At 36.5% G+C, this 20,584-nt stretch overlaps 1 protein-coding gene across 1 annotated transcript in view; it reads left to right on the forward strand.

Moving 5' to 3' along the window:
- The first annotated feature begins 1,084 nt into the window (after positions 1–1,084).
- The window catches only part of LOC139173150 (uncharacterized), a 33,108-nt gene continuing 13,608 nt past the window's right edge, over positions 1,085–20,584 (forward strand). The window contains exons 1-2 of the mRNA XM_070762743.1: positions 1,085–1,170; positions 1,429–1,509. Coding sequence (XP_070618844.1) covers positions 1,085–1,170; positions 1,429–1,509 — 167 coding nt within the window. The remainder of the gene's footprint in view (positions 1,171–1,428; positions 1,510–20,584) is intronic.

The following is a 20,584-nucleotide window of genomic DNA, read 5'->3' on the forward strand; positions in this document are numbered from 1 at the left end:
TGTGGCCATTGATCAATTTTAGATTTTATACCTTTTTTGCCTGGCATAATTTAGCCCTGGCAATGGTTCTTAGAACCAGGATGAAAACCTCAGTGGCCATTTTTAATGTGAGGTGTGGCCATTGATCAATTTAGATTTTATACCTTTTTTGCCTGGCATAATTTAGCCCTGGCAATGGTTCTTAGAACCAGAATGAAAACCTCAGTGGCCATTTTTAGTGTGAGGTGTGGCCATTGATCAATTTTAGATTTTATAGATTTCTGCCTGGCATAATTTAGCCCTGGCAATGGTTCTTAGAACCAGAAAGAAAACCTCAACAGCCTTTTTCTAATGCTAGGTCTGGCTGTTGATTTATGAAAGATCTTATAGTTTTCTAGCTTTGCAGACTAAGGGATGGTACAAGTGCTCACACATTTACTCCAGCCCAAGACTATTAGCCTTCTGCTGTTACGTCATCATCTATGGTATGAGGTAAGTTTGGCCGAGTCTTACAGTCCCCCAAAATTTTAGGATATGGGTGGGGTTCATCTTCCACTACTTTATGCTAAGTATTTTTAGTAAAATAGATGCAATTCTAGGTAATCTCATCCATGCCCTGTTAAAAAGACCAAACCACCACTGGCAGATCAAAATCAGAAACAGTTTTTAAGATAAAATTACCACAGGAGGTGACCCTGCTCTCAGAAATAAAGGGACCTGGGGTAATTTTAGTCAAGGCTCAAATCCTTAAAGAAGCAAAACACACAGAAAGGATCTACTTCAAATAACTGAAGTCAAAGGTTAACTAATATTGCTTCAGGACCTGGAGTTGATCTTATTTTCTAGGAATTAAGTCAATTCTTGAGGTTTAGCCAACTTATTAGAATAAAATTTTGGTGGAACTTGAGTTAATCTCAACCATCTCCTTGTAAAAAGACCAAACCACCACAGGTGAATGAGAATTAAAATTAGCTTCCCAATAAAGCCTGAGGTAATTACAGCCATGCCCTTGTAGACTAAAAGCACATAAAGTTACAGGATTAGTATTCTAGTTTCTGAACCTCTTTTGGTTATTTAGTGATATTGATTTTTTTTCCCCAAAGGCATGAATCCAATAGACGAAGAAGAAGACTTCAACAGTAAGACAGATGGTTTCATTTACTGTGTATTGAAAGTGAGGAAGCCTGGCAGGTACTGTTTGCGACATGTCGCTGAAAAATGTTTTGGACCTTGCTAAAGTTTACTTGCTTTGGCAAAGTTGGTTATTAAAAAAACCCAACATTATAAAGTATCAATGGCAGGGAGCCGGAAGGCTAAATTGCACTCACCACTGCGGCTCGTAAGTTCTTGTGGGAACAGCGCGATTTTGCTGTTGAACCTGTGGAGGTAGAAAAATTGCGCCTGTGTTTCAGCATGGTTTTACCTGCGGCTCCGTGCGTGATTTTTTAGCTGGTTCTACCTGTGGCTCCTACCTCCACAGGTGCAGCAGCAGAATCGCACTGGTCCTGCAAGAACCTACGAGCTGTGGCGGTGAGTGCAATTTCAATACACCTTGGTGATGGGGGTGATGCCCCTACTTATAGAGGTCTTTCACTCCCTGAGCGTTCACTCTCTGACACTCATCCTGAATGAGGTCAAGCTGCTGCCTGTCTCATTGAGTTCCTGAGTGGACACTGTGGGAGACTCACACTGGAAGTCCTCTCTGGGGTTGCCCTTTCCGTCCCTGAGTGAGCAGTGAGGGCGAATCACACTGGAAGAGACAACAGCGCTCAGCTAGAAGCCTCCTCCAATGCCTGAGGACCCCCTCAGTGAGACTCAGACCGGAAGGGAATCCTTTGGGATCACCTCCCTCCCATCTTAGAAATAATGCCAGTACCGGCCAGACTTCTTAAAGCCAAAAGTGATGCAACTGGATGCAAGATATATCGGCGGAGGATAATATTTATGGCTCACCATTGAAATGAGGCGTCCTTGGCGGTGTCTGAGCTCAGTGGCTTCCTTGTAGAGGTCTCGTTAGAAAACATCATCAGTGCTGGAAGGGAGTGCAGTTTGTGCTCAGTTTATGGTTTTAGTGGCTTCTTTCAGTGTTGGTCTAAATGGTCTTGGACAGGGGTAGGCAAGGTTGGCTCTTCTATGACATGTGGACTTCAACTCCCAGAATTCCTGAGCTACCATGATTGTCTCAGGAAGTCTGGGTGTTGAAGTCCCCAAATCATAGAAGATTTGTGGTCTTGGAGATTGTTTGTTGTTAGCTTCTTTGGCAGTTCCTTGATGGGACATTCTGTATTTCTCAATTGATGGTCAGGTTTTAATGATAGCGATAAAACCTCAATGGCCCTTTATAATGCTAGGTGTGGCCATTTTCTTTCTTTCTTTCTTTCTTTCTTTCTTTCTTTCTTTTCTTTTCTTTATTTTATTTTAGTTAATTTTATTTTATTTTTTATTTATTTTATTTATTTATTTTATTTATATTATTTATTTTATTATTTTATTTTATTATTGTATTTTTTTATTTTTATTTTATATTTTATTTTAGTTAATTTTATTTTATTATTTTATTATTTTATTTCATTATTTTATTATTTTATTTTATTATTTTATTTTATTATTTTATTTTAGTTAATTTTATTTTATTATAGTTTGGTTTATTTTATTTTATTATTTTATTTTATTATTTTATTTTAGTTAATTTTATTTTAGTTAATGTAATGTAATTTAATTTAATTTTAGTTTGGTTTATTTTATTTTAGTTAGTTTTATTTTTTTATTTTATTTTATTTTATTGTTTTATTTTATTATTTTATTTTATTTTATTTATTTTATTTATTTTATTTTAGTTATTTTTTTATTTATTTTATTTATTTTATTTTTTTATTTATTTTATTATTTTTATTTTATTTTATTATTTTATTTTATTATTTTATTTATTTTATTTTAGTTAATTTTTTTTATTTATTTTTTTTATTTATTTATTTTATTTTTTATTTTATTATATTATTTTATTATTTTATTTTATTATAGTTTGGTTTATTTTATTTTATTATTTTATTTTATTATTTTATTTTAGTTAATTTTATTTTAGTTAATGTAATGTAATTTAATTTAATTTTAGTTTGGTTTATTTTATTTTAGTTAATTTTATTTTTTTATTTTATTTTATTTTATTGTTTTATTTTATTATTTTATTTTATTTTATTTATTTTATTTATTTTATTTATTTTATTTTATTTATTTTATTTATTTTATTTTAGTTAATTTTTTATTTATTTTATTATTTTTATTTTATTTTATTATTTTATTTTATTTTTTTATTTATTTTATTTTAGTTAATTTTTTTATTTTTTATTTTATTTTTTTATTTTATTTTTTTATTTTATTATATTTTAGTTAATTTAATTTTATTTAATTTAATTTAATTTTATTATCTTATTTTATTTTATTTTAGTTAATTTTATTTTAGTTAATTTTATTATTTTAGTTAATTTTATTATTTTATTTTATTATTTTATTTTATTTTATTATTTTATTTTATTTTATTTATTTTATTTTAGTTAATTTTTTATTTATTTATTTTATTTATTTTATTTATTTTATTTATTTTATTTATTTTATTTATTTTATTTATTTTATTTATTTTATTTATTTTATTTATTTTATTTATTTTATTTATTTATTTTTTATTTTTTTATTTTTTATTTTATTTTTTTATTTTATTTTTTTATTTTATTATTATTTTGATTTTATTTTATTATTTTATTTTATTTATTTTATTGTTTTATTTATTTTATTTTATTTTATTATTTTTTATTTTATTTTATTTTATTATTTTTTTTATTTTATTTTATTTTAGTTAATTTTTTTATTTTATTTTATTGTTTTATTTTATTGTTTTATTTATTTTATTTTATTTTATTATTTTTTATTCCATTTTATTTTATTATTTATTTTATTTTATTTTATTTTAGTTAATTTAATTTAATTTAATTTTTTTCTTATTTTATTTTATTATTTTATTTTATTTTAGTGAATTTTTTATTTTATTTTATTATTTTATTTTATTTTATGTTATTTTATTTTATTTTATTTTAGTTAATTTTATTTAATTTTATTTTAGTTTGGTTTATTTTATTTTAGTTAATTTTTTTTATTTTTTTATTTCATTTTATTTTATTTTAGTTAATTTTATTTTAGTTAATTTTATTATTTTATTTTATTTATATATTTATTTATTTTATTATTTTATGTTATTTTAGTTAATTTTATTTTATTATATTTTATTTTATTTTAGTTAATTTTATTTTATTATTTTATTTTATTTTATTATTTTATTTTATTTTAGTTAATTTTATTTTATTTTATTTATTTATTTATTTATTTATTTTTATTTTTTATTATTTTATTTTTATTATTTTATTTTATTATTTTTTTATTATTTTTATTTTTTATTTTATTTATTTTTTACTTTATATTATTTTATATTATTTTATTTTATTATTTTATTTTATTTCATTTTATAAATTTGTGCCAGGCATAATATAGCCCTGGCAATGGTTCTTACAATCAGAAATAAAACCTCAATGGCCCATTATAATGCTAGGTGAGGCAATTTATTTTATTCATTTATTAATTTATTAATTTTATTTTTTTTAATAGATTTTATAAATCTATGTCAGGCGTAATATAGCCCTGGCAATGGTCTTAGAACCAGAATGAAAGCCTCAATGGCCTTTTTTAATGCTAGCTGTGGCCATTTATTATTATTATTATTTTATTTTATCTTATTTTTAATAGATTTTATAAATTTTTGCCAGGCGTAATATAGCCCTGGCAATGGTTCTTAGAACCAGAAAGGAAACGTCAACAGCCTTTTTCTAATGCTAGGTCTGGCTGTTGTTTTATAAAAGATCTTATAGTTTTCTAGCCTTGCAGACTAACGGATGGAACGCTTGTTGGGCACATCGGAAGAAGAAAGAAAAGTGAAAGCAGAAAGAAGAAAGCAAGAAAATATATCCAGCCAAAGACTGTTGGCCTTCAGCTTTTAGTTCATCATCTATGCTGTGTGGTAAGTTTGGCTGAGTCTTACAGTCCCCCAAGATTTTAGGATATGGGTAGGGTTCATCTTCCACTAATTTATGCTAAGTAAGGTTAAACCTGCATATGAGATAAAAGGATGCACCACTGTGTATTGTGAATCTTAGGAGTAAAACTTCAGTGGCAACTGAAGTAACGTTGATTTTTTAATTTTATTTCAAAGGTTTGTACCACACCAACGTAGAAGACAGATGATTCAATTGTCAGCCAGCAGTGTTGAGAGTAGAAATAGAAGAACAAATGGAAAGAAAGAATGAATGACATCTTCACTTCACCAATCAAATCAAAAGTGACCTATAGATAATAGATTTCATACCATTCTGGCCTGGCATAAATTTAGCCCTGGCAATGATTGTTAGAACCAGTATGAAAATCTAAATGGCCCTTTTTAATGCTAGATGTGGCCAATAATAGATAATAGATTTTATACCTTTTTTGCCTGGCATAATTTAGGCCTGGCAATGGTTCTTAGAACCAGAATGAAAACCTCTATGGCCTTTTTAAATATGAGGTGTGGCCAGTAATTGACAATCAATTTTATACCTATTTTGCCTGGTCTAATTTAGCCCTGGCAATGGTTCTTAGAACCAGAAAGAAAATGTCAATGGACCTTTTTAATGAGAGGTGTGGCCATTGATCAAGTTTTGATTTCATAGATTTCTGCCTGGCATAATTTAGCCCTGGCAATGGTTCTTAGAACCAGAAAGCAAACTTCAACAGCCTTTGGGCAGATCGGAAGAAGAAAGAAGAAAGCAAGAAAATGTCTCCATCCCAAGACTGTTGGTCTTCAGCTGTTACGTCATCATCTATGCTGTGTGGTAAGTTTGGCTGAGACTTACAGTCCCCCAAGATTTTAGGATATGGGGTGCGGTTCATCTTCCACTACTTTATGCTAAGTAAGGGTAACCCTGTATATGAGATAAAAGGATGCACCACTGTGTATTGTGAATCTTAGGAGTAAAACTCCAGTGGCAACTGAAGTAACGTTGATTTTTTTGTATTTATTTCAAAGGTTTGTACCACACCAACGTAGAAGACAGACGATTCAATTGTCAGCCAGCAGTGTTGAGAGTAGAAATAGAAGAACAAAAGGAAAGAAATAATGAATGACATCTTCACTTCACCAAGCAAATCAAACTGACCTATAGATAATAGATTTCATACCATTCTGGCCTGGCATAAATTTAGCCCTGGCAATGATTGTTAGAACCAGTATGAAAATCTAAATGGCCCTTTTTAATGCTAGATGTGGCCAATAATTGATAATAGATTTCATACCTATTTTGCCTGGCCTAATTTAACCCTGGCAATGGTTCTTAGAACCAGAAAGAAAATATCAATGGACCTTTTTAATGAGAGGTGTGGCCATTGATCAATTTTAGATTTTATAGATTTCTGCCTGGCATAATTTAACCCTGGCAATGGTTCTTAGAACCAGAAAGCAAACTTCAACAGCCTTTTTCTAATGCTAGGTCTGGCTGTTGAGTTATAAAAGATCTTATAGTTTTCTAGCTTTCCAGACTAAGGGATGGAACCAGTGCTCACAAATTTTCCTTGGAAGAGACCGCACTAGTTGGGCACATCGGAAGAAGAAGGAAGAAAATGTCTCCAGCCCAAGACTGTTGGACTTCAGCTGTCATGTCATCATCTATGGTGTTAGGTAAGTTTGGCTGAGACTTACAGTCCCCCAAGATTTTAGGATATGGGTGGGGTTCATCTTCCACTACTTTACGCTAAGTAAGGGTAACCCTGTATATGAGATAAAAGGATGCACCACTGTTTATTGTGAATCTTAGGAATAAAACTCCAGTGGCAACTGAAGTAACGTTGATTTTTTTGTATTTATTTCAAAGGTTTGTACCACACCAACGTAGAAGACAGACGATTCAATTGTCAGCCAGTAGTGTTGAGAGTAGAAATAGAAGAACAAAAGAAAAGAAATAATGAATGACATCTTCACTTCACCAAGCAAATCAAACTGACCTATAGATAATAGATTTCATACCATTCTGGCCTGGCATAAATTTAGCCCTGGCAATGATTGTTAGAACCAGTATGAAAATCTAAATGGCCCTTTTTAATGCTAGATGTGGCCAATAATTGATAATAGATTTCATACCTATTTTGCCTGGCCTAATTTAGCCCTGGCAATGGTTCTTAGAACCAGAAAGAAAATATCAATGGACCTTTTTAATGAGAGGTGTGGCCATTGATCAATTTTAGATTTTATAGATTTCTGCCTGGCATAATTTAACCCTGGCAATGGTTCTTAGAACCAGAAAGCAAACTTCAACAGCCTTTTTCTAATGCTAGGTCTGGCTGTTGAGTTATAAAAGATCTTATAGTTTTCTAGCTTTCCAGACTAAGGGATGGAACCAGTGCTCACAAATTTTCCTTGGAAGAGACCGCACTGGTTGGGCACATCGGAAGAAGAAGGAAGAAAATGTCTCCAGCCCAAGACTGTTGGACTTCAGCTGTCATGTCATCATCTATGGTGTTAGGTAAGTTTGGCTGAGACTTACAGTCCCCCAAGATTTTAGGATATGGGTGGGGTTCATCTTCCACTACTTTACGCTAAGTAAGGGTAACCCTGCATATGAGATAAAAGGATGCACCACTGTTTATTGTGAATCTTAGGAATAAAACTCCAGTGGCAACTGAAGTAACGTTGATTTTTTTTGTATTTATTTCAAAGGTTTGTACCACACCAACGTAGAAGACAGATGATTCAATTGTCAGCCAGCAGTGTTGAGAGTAGAAATAGAAGAACAAATGGAAAGAAAGAATGAATGACATCTTCACTTCACCAAGCAAATCAAAGTGACCTATAGATAATAGATTTCATACCATTCTGGCCTGGCATAAATTTAGCCCTGGCAATGGTTCTTAGAACCAGTATGAAAATCTAACTGGCCCTTTTTAATGCTAGATGGGGCCAATAATTGATAATAGATTTCATACCTTTTTTGCCAGGCATAATTTAGGCCTGGCAATGGTTCTTAGAACCAGAATGAAAACCTCTATGGCCTTTTTAAATATGAGGTGTGGCCAGTAATTGACAATCAATTTTATACCTATTTTGCCTGGTCTAATTTAGCCCTGGCAATGGTTCTTAGAACCAGAAAGAAAATGTCAATGGACCTTTTTAATGAGAGGTGTGGCCATTGATCAATTTTTGATTTCATAGATTTCTGCCTGGCATAATTTAGCCCTGGCAATGGTTCTTAGAACCAGAAAGCAAACTTCAACAGCCTTTGGGCAGATCGGAAGAAGAAAGAAGAAAGCAAGAAAATGTCTCCATCCCAAGACTGTTGGTCTTCAGCTGTTACGTCATCATCTATGCTGTGTGGTAAGTTTGGCTGAGACTTACAGTCCCCCAAGATTTTAGGATATGGGGTGCGGTTCATCTTCCACTACTTTATGCTAAGTAAGGGTAACCCTGCATATGAGATAAAAGGATGCACCACTGTGTATTGTGAATCTTAGGAGTAAAACTCCAGTGGCAACTGAAGTAACGTTGATTTTTTTGTATTTATTTCAAAGGTTTGTACCACACCAACGTAGAAGACAGACGATTCAATTGTCAGCCAGCAGTGTTGAGAGTAGAAATAGAAGAACAAAAGGAAAGAAATAATGAATGACATCTTCACTTCACCAAGCAAATCAAACTGACCTATAGATAATAGATTTCATACCATTCTGGCCTGGCATAAATTTAGCCCTGGCAATGATTGTTAGAACCAGTATGAAAATCTAAATGGCCCTTTTTAATGCTAGATGTGGCCAATAATTGATAATAGATTTCATACCTATTTTGCCTGGCCTAATTTAGCCCTGGCAATGGTTCTTAGAACCAGAAAGAAAATATCAATGGGCCTTTTTAATGAGAGGTGTGGCCATTGATCAATTTTAGATTTTATAGATTTCTGCCTGGCATAATTTAGCCCTGGCAATGGTTCTTAGAACCAGAAAGCAAACTTCAACAGCCTTTTTCTAATGCTAGGTCTGGCTGTTGAGTTATAAAAGATCTTATAGTTTTCTAGCTTTCCAGACTAAGGGATGGAACCAGTGCTCACAAATTTTCCTTGGAAGAGACCGCACTGGTTGGGCACATCGGAAGAAGAAGGAGGAAAATGTCTCCAGCCCAAGACTGTTGGACTTCAGCTGTCATGTCATCATCTATGGTGTTAGGTAAGTTTGGCTGAGACTTACAGTCCCCCAAGATTTTAGGATATGGGTGGGGTTCATCTTCCACTACTTTACGCTAAGTAAGGGTAACCCTGCATATGAGATAAAAGGATGCACCACTGTTTATTGTGAATCTTAGGAATAAAACTCCAGTGGCAACTGAAGTAACGTTGATTTTTTTGTATTTATTTCAAAGGTTTGTACCACACCAACGTAGAAGACAGACGATTCAATTGCCAGCCAGCAGTGTTGAGAGTAGAAATAGAAGAACAAATGGAAAGAAAGAATGAATGACATCTTCACTTCACCAAGCAAATCAAAGTGACCTATAGATAATAGATTTCATACCATTCTGGCCTGGCATAAATTTAGCCCTGGCAATGATTGTTAGAACCAGTATGAAAATCTAAATGGCCCTTTTTAATGCTAGATGGGGCCAATAATTGATAATAGATTTCATACCTTTTTTGCCTGGCATAACGTAGGCCTGGCAATGGTTCTTAGAACCAGAATGTAAACCTCTATGGCCTTTTTAAATATGAGGTGTGGCCAGTAATTGACAATCAATTTTATACCTATTTTGCCTGGACTAATTTAGCCCTGGCAATGGTTCTTAGAACCAGAAAGAAAATATCAATGGACCTTTTTAATGAGAGGTGTGGCCATTGATCAATGTTTGATTTCATAGATTTCTGCCTGGCATAATTTAGCCCTGGCAATGGTTCTTAGAACCAGAAGGAAAACTTCAATAGCCTTTGGGCAGATCGGAAGAAGAAAGAAGAAAGCAAGAAAATGTCTCCAGCCCAAGACTTTTGGCCTTCAGCTGTTACGTCATCATCTATGCTGTGAGGTAGGTTTGGTTGAGACTTACAGCCCCCCAAGATTTCAGGATATGGGGTGCGGTTCATCTTCCACTACTTTATGCTAAGTAAGGGTAACCCTGTATATGAGATAACAGGATGCACCACTGTGTATTGTGAATCTTAGGAGTAAAACTCCAGTGGCAACTGAAGTAACGTTGATTTTTCTGTATTTATTTCAAAGGTTTGTACCACACCAACGTAGAAGACAGATGATTCAATTGTCAGCCAGCAGTGTTGAGAGTAGAAATAGAAGAACAAATGGAAAGAAAGAATGAATGACATCTTCACTTCACCAATCAAATCAAAAGTGACCTATAGATAATAGATTTCATACCATTCTGGCCTGACATAAATATAGCCCTGGCAATGGTTCTTAGAACCAGTATGAAAATCTAAATGGCCCTTTTTAATGCTAGATGTGGCCAATAATTGATAATAGATTTCATACCTTTTTTGCCTGGCATAATTTAGCCCTGGCAATGGTTCTTAGAACCAGAAAGAAAACTTCTGTGGTCATTTTTAATGATAGACGGGGCCAGTATGTAATATATCTTTTTTGCCTGGCATAATTTAGCCCTGGCAATAGTTCTTAGAACCAAAATGAAAACCTTAATGGCCCTTTTTAATTTGTTGTGTGGCCATTAATCAATTTTAGATTTCATAGATTTCTGCCTGGCATAATTTAGCTCTGGCAATGGTTCTTAGAACCAGAAAGCAAACTTCAACAGCCTTTTTCTAATGCTAGGTCTGGCTGTTGAGTTATAAAAGATCTTATAGTTTTCTAGCTTTCCAGACTAAGGGATGGAACCAGTGCTCACAAATTTTCCTTGGAAGAGACCGCACTAGTTGGGCACATCGGAAGAAGAAGGAAGAAAATGTCTCCAGCCCAAGACTGTTGGACTTCAGCTGTCATGTCATCATCTATGGTGTTAGGTAAGTTTGGCTGAGACTTACAGTCCCCCAAGATTTTAGGATATGGGTGGGGTTCATCTTCCACTACTTTACGCTAAGTAAGGGTAACCCTGTATATGAGATAAAAGGATGCACCACTGTTTATTGTGAATCTTAGGAATAAAACTCCAGTGGCAACTGAAGTAACGTTGATTTTTTTGTATTTATTTCAAAGGTTTGTACCACACCAACGTAGAAGACAGACGATTCAATTGTCAGCCAGTAGTGTTGAGAGTAGAAATAGAAGAACAAAAGAAAAGAAATAATGAATGACATCTTCACTTCACCAAGCAAATCAAACTGACCTATAGATAATAGATTTCATACCATTCTGGCCTGGCATAAATTTAGCCCTGGCAATGATTGTTAGAACCAGTATGAAAATCTAAATGGCCCTTTTTAATGCTAGATGTGGCCAATAATTGATAATAGATTTCATACCTATTTTGCCTGGCCTAATTTAGCCCTGGCAATGGTTCTTAGAACCAGAAAGAAAATATCAATGGACCTTTTTAATGAGAGGTGTGGCCATTGATCAATTTTAGATTTTATAGATTTCTGCCTGGCATAATTTAACCCTGGCAATGGTTCTTAGAACCAGAAAGCAAACTTCAACAGCCTTTTTCTAATGCTAGGTCTGGCTGTTGAGTTATAAAAGATCTTATAGTTTTCTAGCTTTCCAGACTAAGGGATGGAACCAGTGCTCACAAATTTTCCTTGGAAGAGACCGCACTGGTTGGGCACATCGGAAGAAGAAGGAGGAAAATGTCTCCAGCCCAAGACTGTTGGACTTCAGCTGTCATGTCATCATCTATGGTGTTAGGTAAGTTTGGCTGAGACTTACAGTCCCCCAAGATTTTAGGATATGGGTGGGGTTCATCTTCCACTACTTTACGCTAAGTAAGGGTAACCCTGCATATGAGATAAAAGGATGCACCACTGTTTATTGTGAATCTTAGGAATAAAACTCCAGTGGCAACTGAAGTAACGTTGATTTTTTTTGTATTTATTTCAAAGGTTTGTACCACACCAACGTAGAAGACAGATGATTCAATTGTCAGCCAGCAGTGTTGAGAGTAGAAATAGAAGAACAAATGGAAAGAAAGAATGAATGACATCTTCACTTCACCAAGCAAATCAAAGTGACCTATAGATAATAGATTTCATACCATTCTGGCCTGGCATAAATTTAGCCCTGGCAATGGTTCTTAGAACCAGTATGAAAATCTAACTGGCCCTTTTTAATGCTAGATGGGGCCAATAATTGATAATAGATTTCATACCTTTTTTGCCAGGCATAATTTAGGCCTGGCAATGGTTCTTAGAACCAGAATGAAAACCTCTATGGCCTTTTTAAATATGAGGTGTGGCCAGTAATTGACAATCAATTTTATACCTATTTTGCCTGGTCTAATTTAGCCCTGGCAATGGTTCTTAGAACCAGAAAGAAAATGTCAATGGACCTTTTTAATGAGAGGTGTGGCCATTGATCAATTTTTGATTTCATAGATTTCTGCCTGGCATAATTTAGCCCTGGCAATGGTTCTTAGAACCAGAAAGCAAACTTCAACAGCCTTTGGGCAGATCGGAAGAAGAAAGAAGAAAGCAAGAAAATGTCTCCATCCCAAGACTGTTGGTCTTCAGCTGTTACGTCATCATCTATGCTGTGTGGTAAGTTTGGCTGAGACTTACAGTCCCCCAAGATTTTAGGATATGGGGTGCGGTTCATCTTCCACTACTTTATGCTAAGTAAGGGTAACCCTGCATATGAGATAAAAGGATGCACCACTGTGTATTGTGAATCTTAGGAGTAAAACTCCAGTGGCAACTGAAGTAACGTTGATTTTTTTGTATTTATTTCAAAGGTTTGTACCACACCAACGTAGAAGACAGACGATTCAATTGTCAGCCAGCAGTGTTGAGAGTAGAAATAGAAGAACAAAAGGAAAGAAATAATGAATGACATCTTCACTTCACCAAGCAAATCAAACTGACCTATAGATAATAGATTTCATACCATTCTGGCCTGGCATAAATTTAGCCCTGGCAATGATTGTTAGAACCAGTATGAAAATCTAAATGGCCCTTTTTAATGCTAGATGTGGCCAATAATTGATAATAGATTTCATACCTATTTTGCCTGGCCTAATTTAGCCCTGGCAATGGTTCTTAGAACCAGAAAGAAAATATCAATGGGCCTTTTTAATGAGAGGTGTGGCCATTGATCAATTTTAGATTTTATAGATTTCTGCCTGGCATAATTTAGCCCTGGCAATGGTTCTTAGAACCAGAAAGCAAACTTCAACAGCCTTTTTCTAATGCTAGGTCTGGCTGTTGAGTTATAAAAGATCTTATAGTTTTCTAGCTTTCCAGACTAAGGGATGGAACCAGTGCTCACAAATTTTCCTTGGAAGAGACCGCACTGGTTGGGCACATCGGAAGAAGAAGGAGGAAAATGTCTCCAGCCCAAGACTGTTGGACTTCAGCTGTCATGTCATCATCTATGGTGTTAGGTAAGTTTGGCTGAGACTTACAGTCCCCCAAGATTTTAGGATATGGGTGGGGTTCATCTTCCACTACTTTACGCTAAGTAAGGGTAACCCTGCATATGAGATAAAAGGATGCACCACTGTTTATTGTGAATCTTAGGAATAAAACTCCAGTGGCAACTGAAGTAACGTTGATTTTTTTGTATTTATTTCAAAGGTTTGTACCACACCAACGTAGAAGACAGACGATTCAATTGCCAGCCAGCAGTGTTGAGAGTAGAAATAGAAGAACAAATGGAAAGAAAGAATGAATGACATCTTCACTTCACCAAGCAAATCAAAGTGACCTATAGATAATAGATTTCATACCATTCTGGCCTGGCATAAATTTAGCCCTGGCAATGATTGTTAGAACCAGTATGAAAATCTAAATGGCCCTTTTTAATGCTAGATGGGGCCAATAATTGATAATAGATTTCATACCTTTTTTGCCTGGCATAACGTAGGCCTGGCAATGGTTCTTAGAACCAGAATGTAAACCTCTATGGCCTTTTTAAATATGAGGTGTGGCCAGTAATTGACAATCAATTTTATACCTATTTTGCCTGGACTAATTTAGCCCTGGCAATGGTTCTTAGAACCAGAAAGAAAATATCAATGGACCTTTTTAATGAGAGGTGTGGCCATTGATCAATGTTTGATTTCATAGATTTCTGCCTGGCATAATTTAGCCCTGGCAATGGTTCTTAGAACCAGAAGGAAAACTTCAATAGCCTTTGGGCAGATCGGAAGAAGAAAGAAGAAAGCAAGAAAATGTCTCCAGCCCAAGACTTTTGGCCTTCAGCTGTTACGTCATCATCTATGCTGTGAGGTAGGTTTGGTTGAGACTTACAGCCCCCCAAGATTTCAGGATATGGGGTGCGGTTCATCTTCCACTACTTTATGCTAAGTAAGGGTAACCCTGTATATGAGATAACAGGATGCACCACTGTGTATTGTGAATCTTAGGAGTAAAACTCCAGTGGCAACTGAAGTAACGTTGATTTTTCTGTATTTATTTCAAAGGTTTGTACCACACCAACGTAGAAGACAGATGATTCAATTGTCAGCCAGCAGTGTTGAGAGTAGAAATAGAAGAACAAATGGAAAGAAAGAATGAATGACATCTTCACTTCACCAATCAAATCAAAAGTGACCTATAGATAATAGATTTCATACCATTCTGGCCTGACATAAATATAGCCCTGGCAATGGTTCTTAGAACCAGTATGAAAATCTAAATGGCCCTTTTTAATGCTAGATGTGGCCAATAATTGATAATAGATTTCATACCTTTTTTGCCTGGCATAATTTAGCCCTGGCAATGGTTCTTAGAACCAGAAAGAAAACTTCTGTGGTCATTTTTAATGATAGACGGGGCCAGTATGTAATATATCTTTTTTGCCTGGCATAATTTAGCCCTGGCAATAGTTCTTAGAACCAAAATGAAAACCTTAATGGCCCTTTTTAATTTGTTGTGTGGCCATTAATCAATTTTAGATTTCATAGATTTCTGCCTGGCATAATTTAGCTCTGGCAATGGTTCTTAGAACCAGAAAGCAAACTTCAACAGCCTTTTTCTAATGCTAGGTCTGGCTGTTGAGTTATAAAAGATCTTATAGTTTTCTAGCTTTCCAGACTAAGGGATGGAACCAGTGCTCACAAATTTTCCTTGGAAGAGACCGCACTAGTTGGGCACATCGGAAGAAGAAGGAAGAAAATGTCTCCAGCCCAAGACTGTTGGACTTCAGCTGTCATGTCATCATCTATGGTGTTAGGTAAGTTTGGCTGAGACTTACAGTCCCCCAAGATTATAGGATATGGGTGGGGTTCATCTTCCACTACTTTACGCTAAGTAAGGGTAACCCTGCATATGAGATAAAAGGATGCACCACTGTTTATTGTGAATCTTAGGAATAAAACTCCAGTGGCAACTGAAGTAACGTTGATTTTTTTTGTATTTATTTCAAAGGTTTGTACCACACCAACGTAGAAGACAGAGGATTCAATTGTTAGCCAGCAGTGTTGAGAGTAGAAATAGAAGAAGAAATGGAAAGAAAGAATGAATGACATCTTCACTTCACCAAGCAAATCAAAGTGACCTATAGATAATAGATTTCATACCATTCTGGCCTGGCATAAATTTAGCCCTGGCAATGGTTCTTAGAACCAGTATGAAAATCTAACTGGCCCTTTTTAATGCTAGATGGGGCCAATAATTGATAATAGATTTCATACCTTTTTTGCCTGGCATAATTTAGGCCTGGCAATGGTTCTTAGAACCAGAATGAAAACCTCTATGGCCTTTTTAAATATGAGGTGTGGCCAGTAATTGACAATCAATTTTATACCTATTTTGCCTGGTCTAATTTAGCCCTGGCAATGGTTCTTAGAACCAGAAAGAAAATGTCAATGGACCTTTTTAATGAGAGGTGTGGCCATTGATCAATTTTTGATTTCATAGATTTCTGCCTGGCATAATTTAGCCCTGGCAATGGTTCTTAGAACCAGAAGGAAAACTTCAACAGCCTTTGGGCAGATCGGAAGAAGAAAGAAGAAAGCAAGAAAATGTCTCCAGCCCAAGACTTTTGGCCTTCAGCTGTTACGTCATCATCTATGGTGTTAAGTAAGTTTGGCTGAGACTTACAGCCCCCCAAGATTTCAGGATATGGGGTGCGGTTCATCTTCCACTACTTTATGCTAAGTAAGGGTAACCCTGCATATGAGATAAAAGGATGCACCACTGTGTATTGTGAATCTTAGGAATAAAACTCCAGTGGCAACTGAAGTAACGTTGATTTTTCTGTATTTATTTCAAAGGTTTGTACCACACCAACGTAGAAGACAGACGATTCAATTGTCAGCCAGCAGTGTTGAGAGTAGAAATAGAAGAAAAAATGGAAAGAAAGAATGAATGACATCTTCACTTCACCAAGCAAATCAAAGTGACCTATAGATAATAGATTTCATACCATTGCGGCCTGACATAAATATAGCCCTGGCAATGGTTCTTAGAACCAGTATGAAAATCTAAATGGCCCTTTTTAATGCTAGATGTGGCCAATAATTGATAATCGATTTTATACCTATTTTGCCTGGCATAACGTAGCCCTGGCAAAGGTTCTTAGAACCAGAAAGAAAACCTCTATGGCCCTTTTTAATGATAGATGGGGCCAGAATATAATATATCTTTTTTGCCTGTCATAATTTAGCCCTGGCAATGATTCTTAGAACCAAAATGAAAACTTCAATCGCCGTTTTTAATGTGAGGTGTGGCCACTGATCAATTTTAGATTTCATAGATTTCTGCCTGGCATAATTTAGCCCTGGCAATGGTTCTTAGAACCAGAATGCAAACTTCAACAGCCTTTTTCTAATGCTAGATCTGGCTGTTGATTTATAAAAGATCTTATAGTTTTCTAGTTTTAGTGACTAAGGGATGGAACCAGTGCTGGCAAATTTTCCTTGGAAGAGACAACACTTGTTGGGCACATCGGAAGAAGAAAGAAGCGTGAAAGAAGAAATCAGAAAGCAAGAAAATGTCTCCAGCCCAAGACTGTTGGCCTTCAGCTGTTACGCCATCATCTATGCTATGTGGTAAGTTTGGCTGAGTCTTACAGTCCCCCAAGGTTTTAGGATATGGGTGGGGTTCATCTTCCACTAATTTATGCTAAGTAAGGTTAAACCTGCATATGAGATGAAAGAATTCACCACTGTGAATTGTGAATTTTTAGGAGTAAAACTGCAGTGATAACTGAAGTTGCTTTTTTTTTTAAATCACAAAGGCTTGTACCACACCAACTTAGAAGACAGATGATTCAATTGTCTGCCGGCAGTGTTGATGGCAGAAATAGAAGAACAAATGGGAAGAAAGAATGAATGACATCTTCACCAATCAAATCAAAAGTCACCTGCAGATAATAGATTTCATACCATTTTGGCCTGGCATAAATTTAGCCCTGGCAATGGTTCTTAGAACCAGTATGAAAATTTTTAATGCTATATGTGGCCAATAATTGATCATCGATTTTATACCTATTTTGCCTGGCATTATTTAGCCCTGGCGATAGTTCTTAGAACCAAAATGAAAACCTCTATGGCCCTTTTTAATGTGAGGTGTGGCCATTGATCAATTTTAGATTTCATAGATTTCTGCCTGGCATAATTTAGCCCTGGCAATGGTTCTTAGAACCAGAATGAAAACCTCAACAGCCTTTTTCTAATGCTAGGTCTGGCTGTTGATTTATAAGATTTTATAGTATTCTAGCTTTGGAGACTAAGGGATGGAACCAGTGCTGACAAATTTTCCTTGGAAGAGGCAACACTTGTTGGGCACATCGGAAGAAGAAAGAAGCGTGAAAGAAGAAACCAGAAAGCAAATAAATGTCTCCAGCCCAAGACTGTTGGGCTTATGCAGTTACATCATCATCTATGCTGTGTGGTAAGTTTGGCTGAGTCTTACAGTCCCCCAAGATTTTAGGATATGGGTGGGGTTCATCTTCCACTACTTTATGCTAAGTAAGGGTAACCCTGCATAGGAGATGAAGGAATGCACCACTGTGATTTGTGAATTTTTAGGAGTAAAAACTCCAGTGGCAGCTGAAGTAACGTTGATTTTTTTTATTTATTTCAAAGGCATGTACCACACCAACTTAGAAGACAGATGATTCAATTGTCTGCTGGCAGTGTTGATGGTAGAAATAGAAGAACAAATGGAACGAAAGAATGAATGACATCTTCACTTCACCAATCAAATCAAAAGGGACTATATAATATATTATATCTTTTTTGCCTGGCATAATTTAGCCCTGGTAATAGTCCTTAGAACCAGTATGAAAATCTAAATGGCCTTTGTTAATATGAGGTGTGGCCAGTAATTGATAATTGATTTTATACCTATTTTGCCTGGCCTAATTTAGCCCTGGCAATGGTTCTTAGAACCAGAAGTAGAATCTCAATGGACCTTTTTACTGAGAGGTGTGGCCATTGATCAACTTTAGATTTCACAAATTTCTGCCTGGCATAATTTAGCCCTGGCAATGGTTCTTAGAACCAAAAAGAAAACCCCACTGGCCATTTTTAATGCTAGGTGTGGCCGTTGATGTGTAGAAGATTTTAGAACTCCTGAGATTGATGGGTGGAACAAGTAGTCAGCAGGGCAGAGGAAGAAACAAGGCAAAGAAGGAAAAAAAGTCAAAGCCTGCTGGCCTTCAGCTGCAATGCGGCCTCTCTCCTGTTAGGTATGGTGAGTTGAGACTTGTATTCTTCTGGGCATGATGGAGAGGGGTGGTGGTCTTCCACTAACGGACAGCCCCTTTAGCCAAGGCAAGCAAGGGCAACCCTGCATCTGAAGTCATAGTCTATTCACTATGACCATCGTTAATTGTTCTACCTTATGATTCTTGACAAATATATCATCTTTTTTTAATATACACTGAGAGCATCTGCATCAAAGACAAATTCCTTGTCTGTCCAATCACAGTTGGCCAATAAATAATTCTATTCTTTCCTATTCTGTTTATAAGGGTAATATTGCAGTAATGTTTATTTTTTTTATCTCAAGGGCATGTGGTACCACATCTTAGAAGAGAGAAGACTGAATTTCCCACCTCCAGTGTTGAGAAGAGAAGAAGGAAGAGAAAGCAAGAATGAACATGGTCTTCTCCAAGAATGCAGCTTGCCCTGTCAATCAAAACTGACCTGTAGGAAAATCAATGGGAGTGTAAGCCATTAACGGACCACACTACACATTTGAATGCTGTCTGTGTCTGTTGATAGGTAATAGAATTTCTAGTTTTTTTGCTTAGCGTAGTTTTATCTGTGGTTTTTAGACTCAGAAAGAAAAGGTCAAGTGTGTTCGATTATGTATATAAGATTCAATGACTATTAGACCAGGCAATGGTTCTTAAAACCAAGAAGAATCTCTATGGACATCTCTAATGCTAGGTGTGGTCAGAGATTCTTAGTTATCTGCCCTCAGACGCCCACACACGACGGTGAAAATGCCATGGCACCCCTGGGTGAAGGAGGCCTTCCGGTCCCTGAGCGAGCGATGGGGGTGAATCACACTGGGAGGGTCCAGAGCGCTCAGAGAGAAGGCTCTCCCGGTCCCTGAGGATCCCAAATGGTCCCTGAGCGAGCGATGGGGGTGAATCACACTGGGAGGGTCCAGAGCGCTCAGAGAGAAGGCTCTCACGGTCCCTGAGGATCCCAAATGGTCCCTGAACGAGCGATGGGGGTGAATCACACTGGGAGGGTTCAGAGCGCTCAGAGAGAAGGCTCCCAGTCCCTGAGGATCCCAAATGGTCCCAGAGGGAGCGATGGGGGTGAATCACACTGGGAGGGTTCAGAGCGCTCAGAGAGAAGGCTCCCAGTCCCTGAGGATCCCAAATGGTCCCAGAGGGAGCGATGGGGGTGAATCACACTGGGAGGGTCCAGAGCGCTCAGAGAGAAGGCTCTCCCAGTCCCTGAGGATCCCAAATGGTCCCTGAGCGAGCGATGGGGGTGAATCACACTGGGAGGGTCCAGAGCGCTCAGAGAGAAGGCTCTCACGGTCCCTGAGGATCCCAAATGGTTCCAGAGGGAGCGATGGGGGTGAATCACACTGGGAGGGTCCAGAGCGCTCAGAGAGAAGGCTCTCCCGGTCCCTGAGGATCCCAAATGGTCCCAGAGGGAGCGATGGGGGTGAATCACACTGGGAGGGTCCAGAGCGCTCAGAGAGAAGGCTCTCACGGTCCCTGAGGATCCCAAATGGTCCCTGAGCGAGCGATGGGGGTGAATCACACTGGGAGGGTCCAGAGCGCTCAGAGAGAAGGCTCTCCCGGTCCCTGAGGATCCCAAATGGTCCCAGAGGGAGCGATGGGGGTGAATCTCACTGGGAGGGTCCAGAGCGCTCAGAGAGAAGGCTCTCCCGGTCCCTGAGGATCCCAAATGGTCCCTGAGCGAGCGATGGGGGTGAATCACACCGGGAGGGTCCAGAGCGCT

The sequence above is a fragment of the Erythrolamprus reginae genome, chromosome 10 (genome assembly GCF_031021105.1).
Source record: "Erythrolamprus reginae isolate rEryReg1 chromosome 10, rEryReg1.hap1, whole genome shotgun sequence".
Lineage (NCBI taxonomy): Eukaryota > Metazoa > Chordata > Lepidosauria > Squamata > Dipsadidae > Erythrolamprus > Erythrolamprus reginae.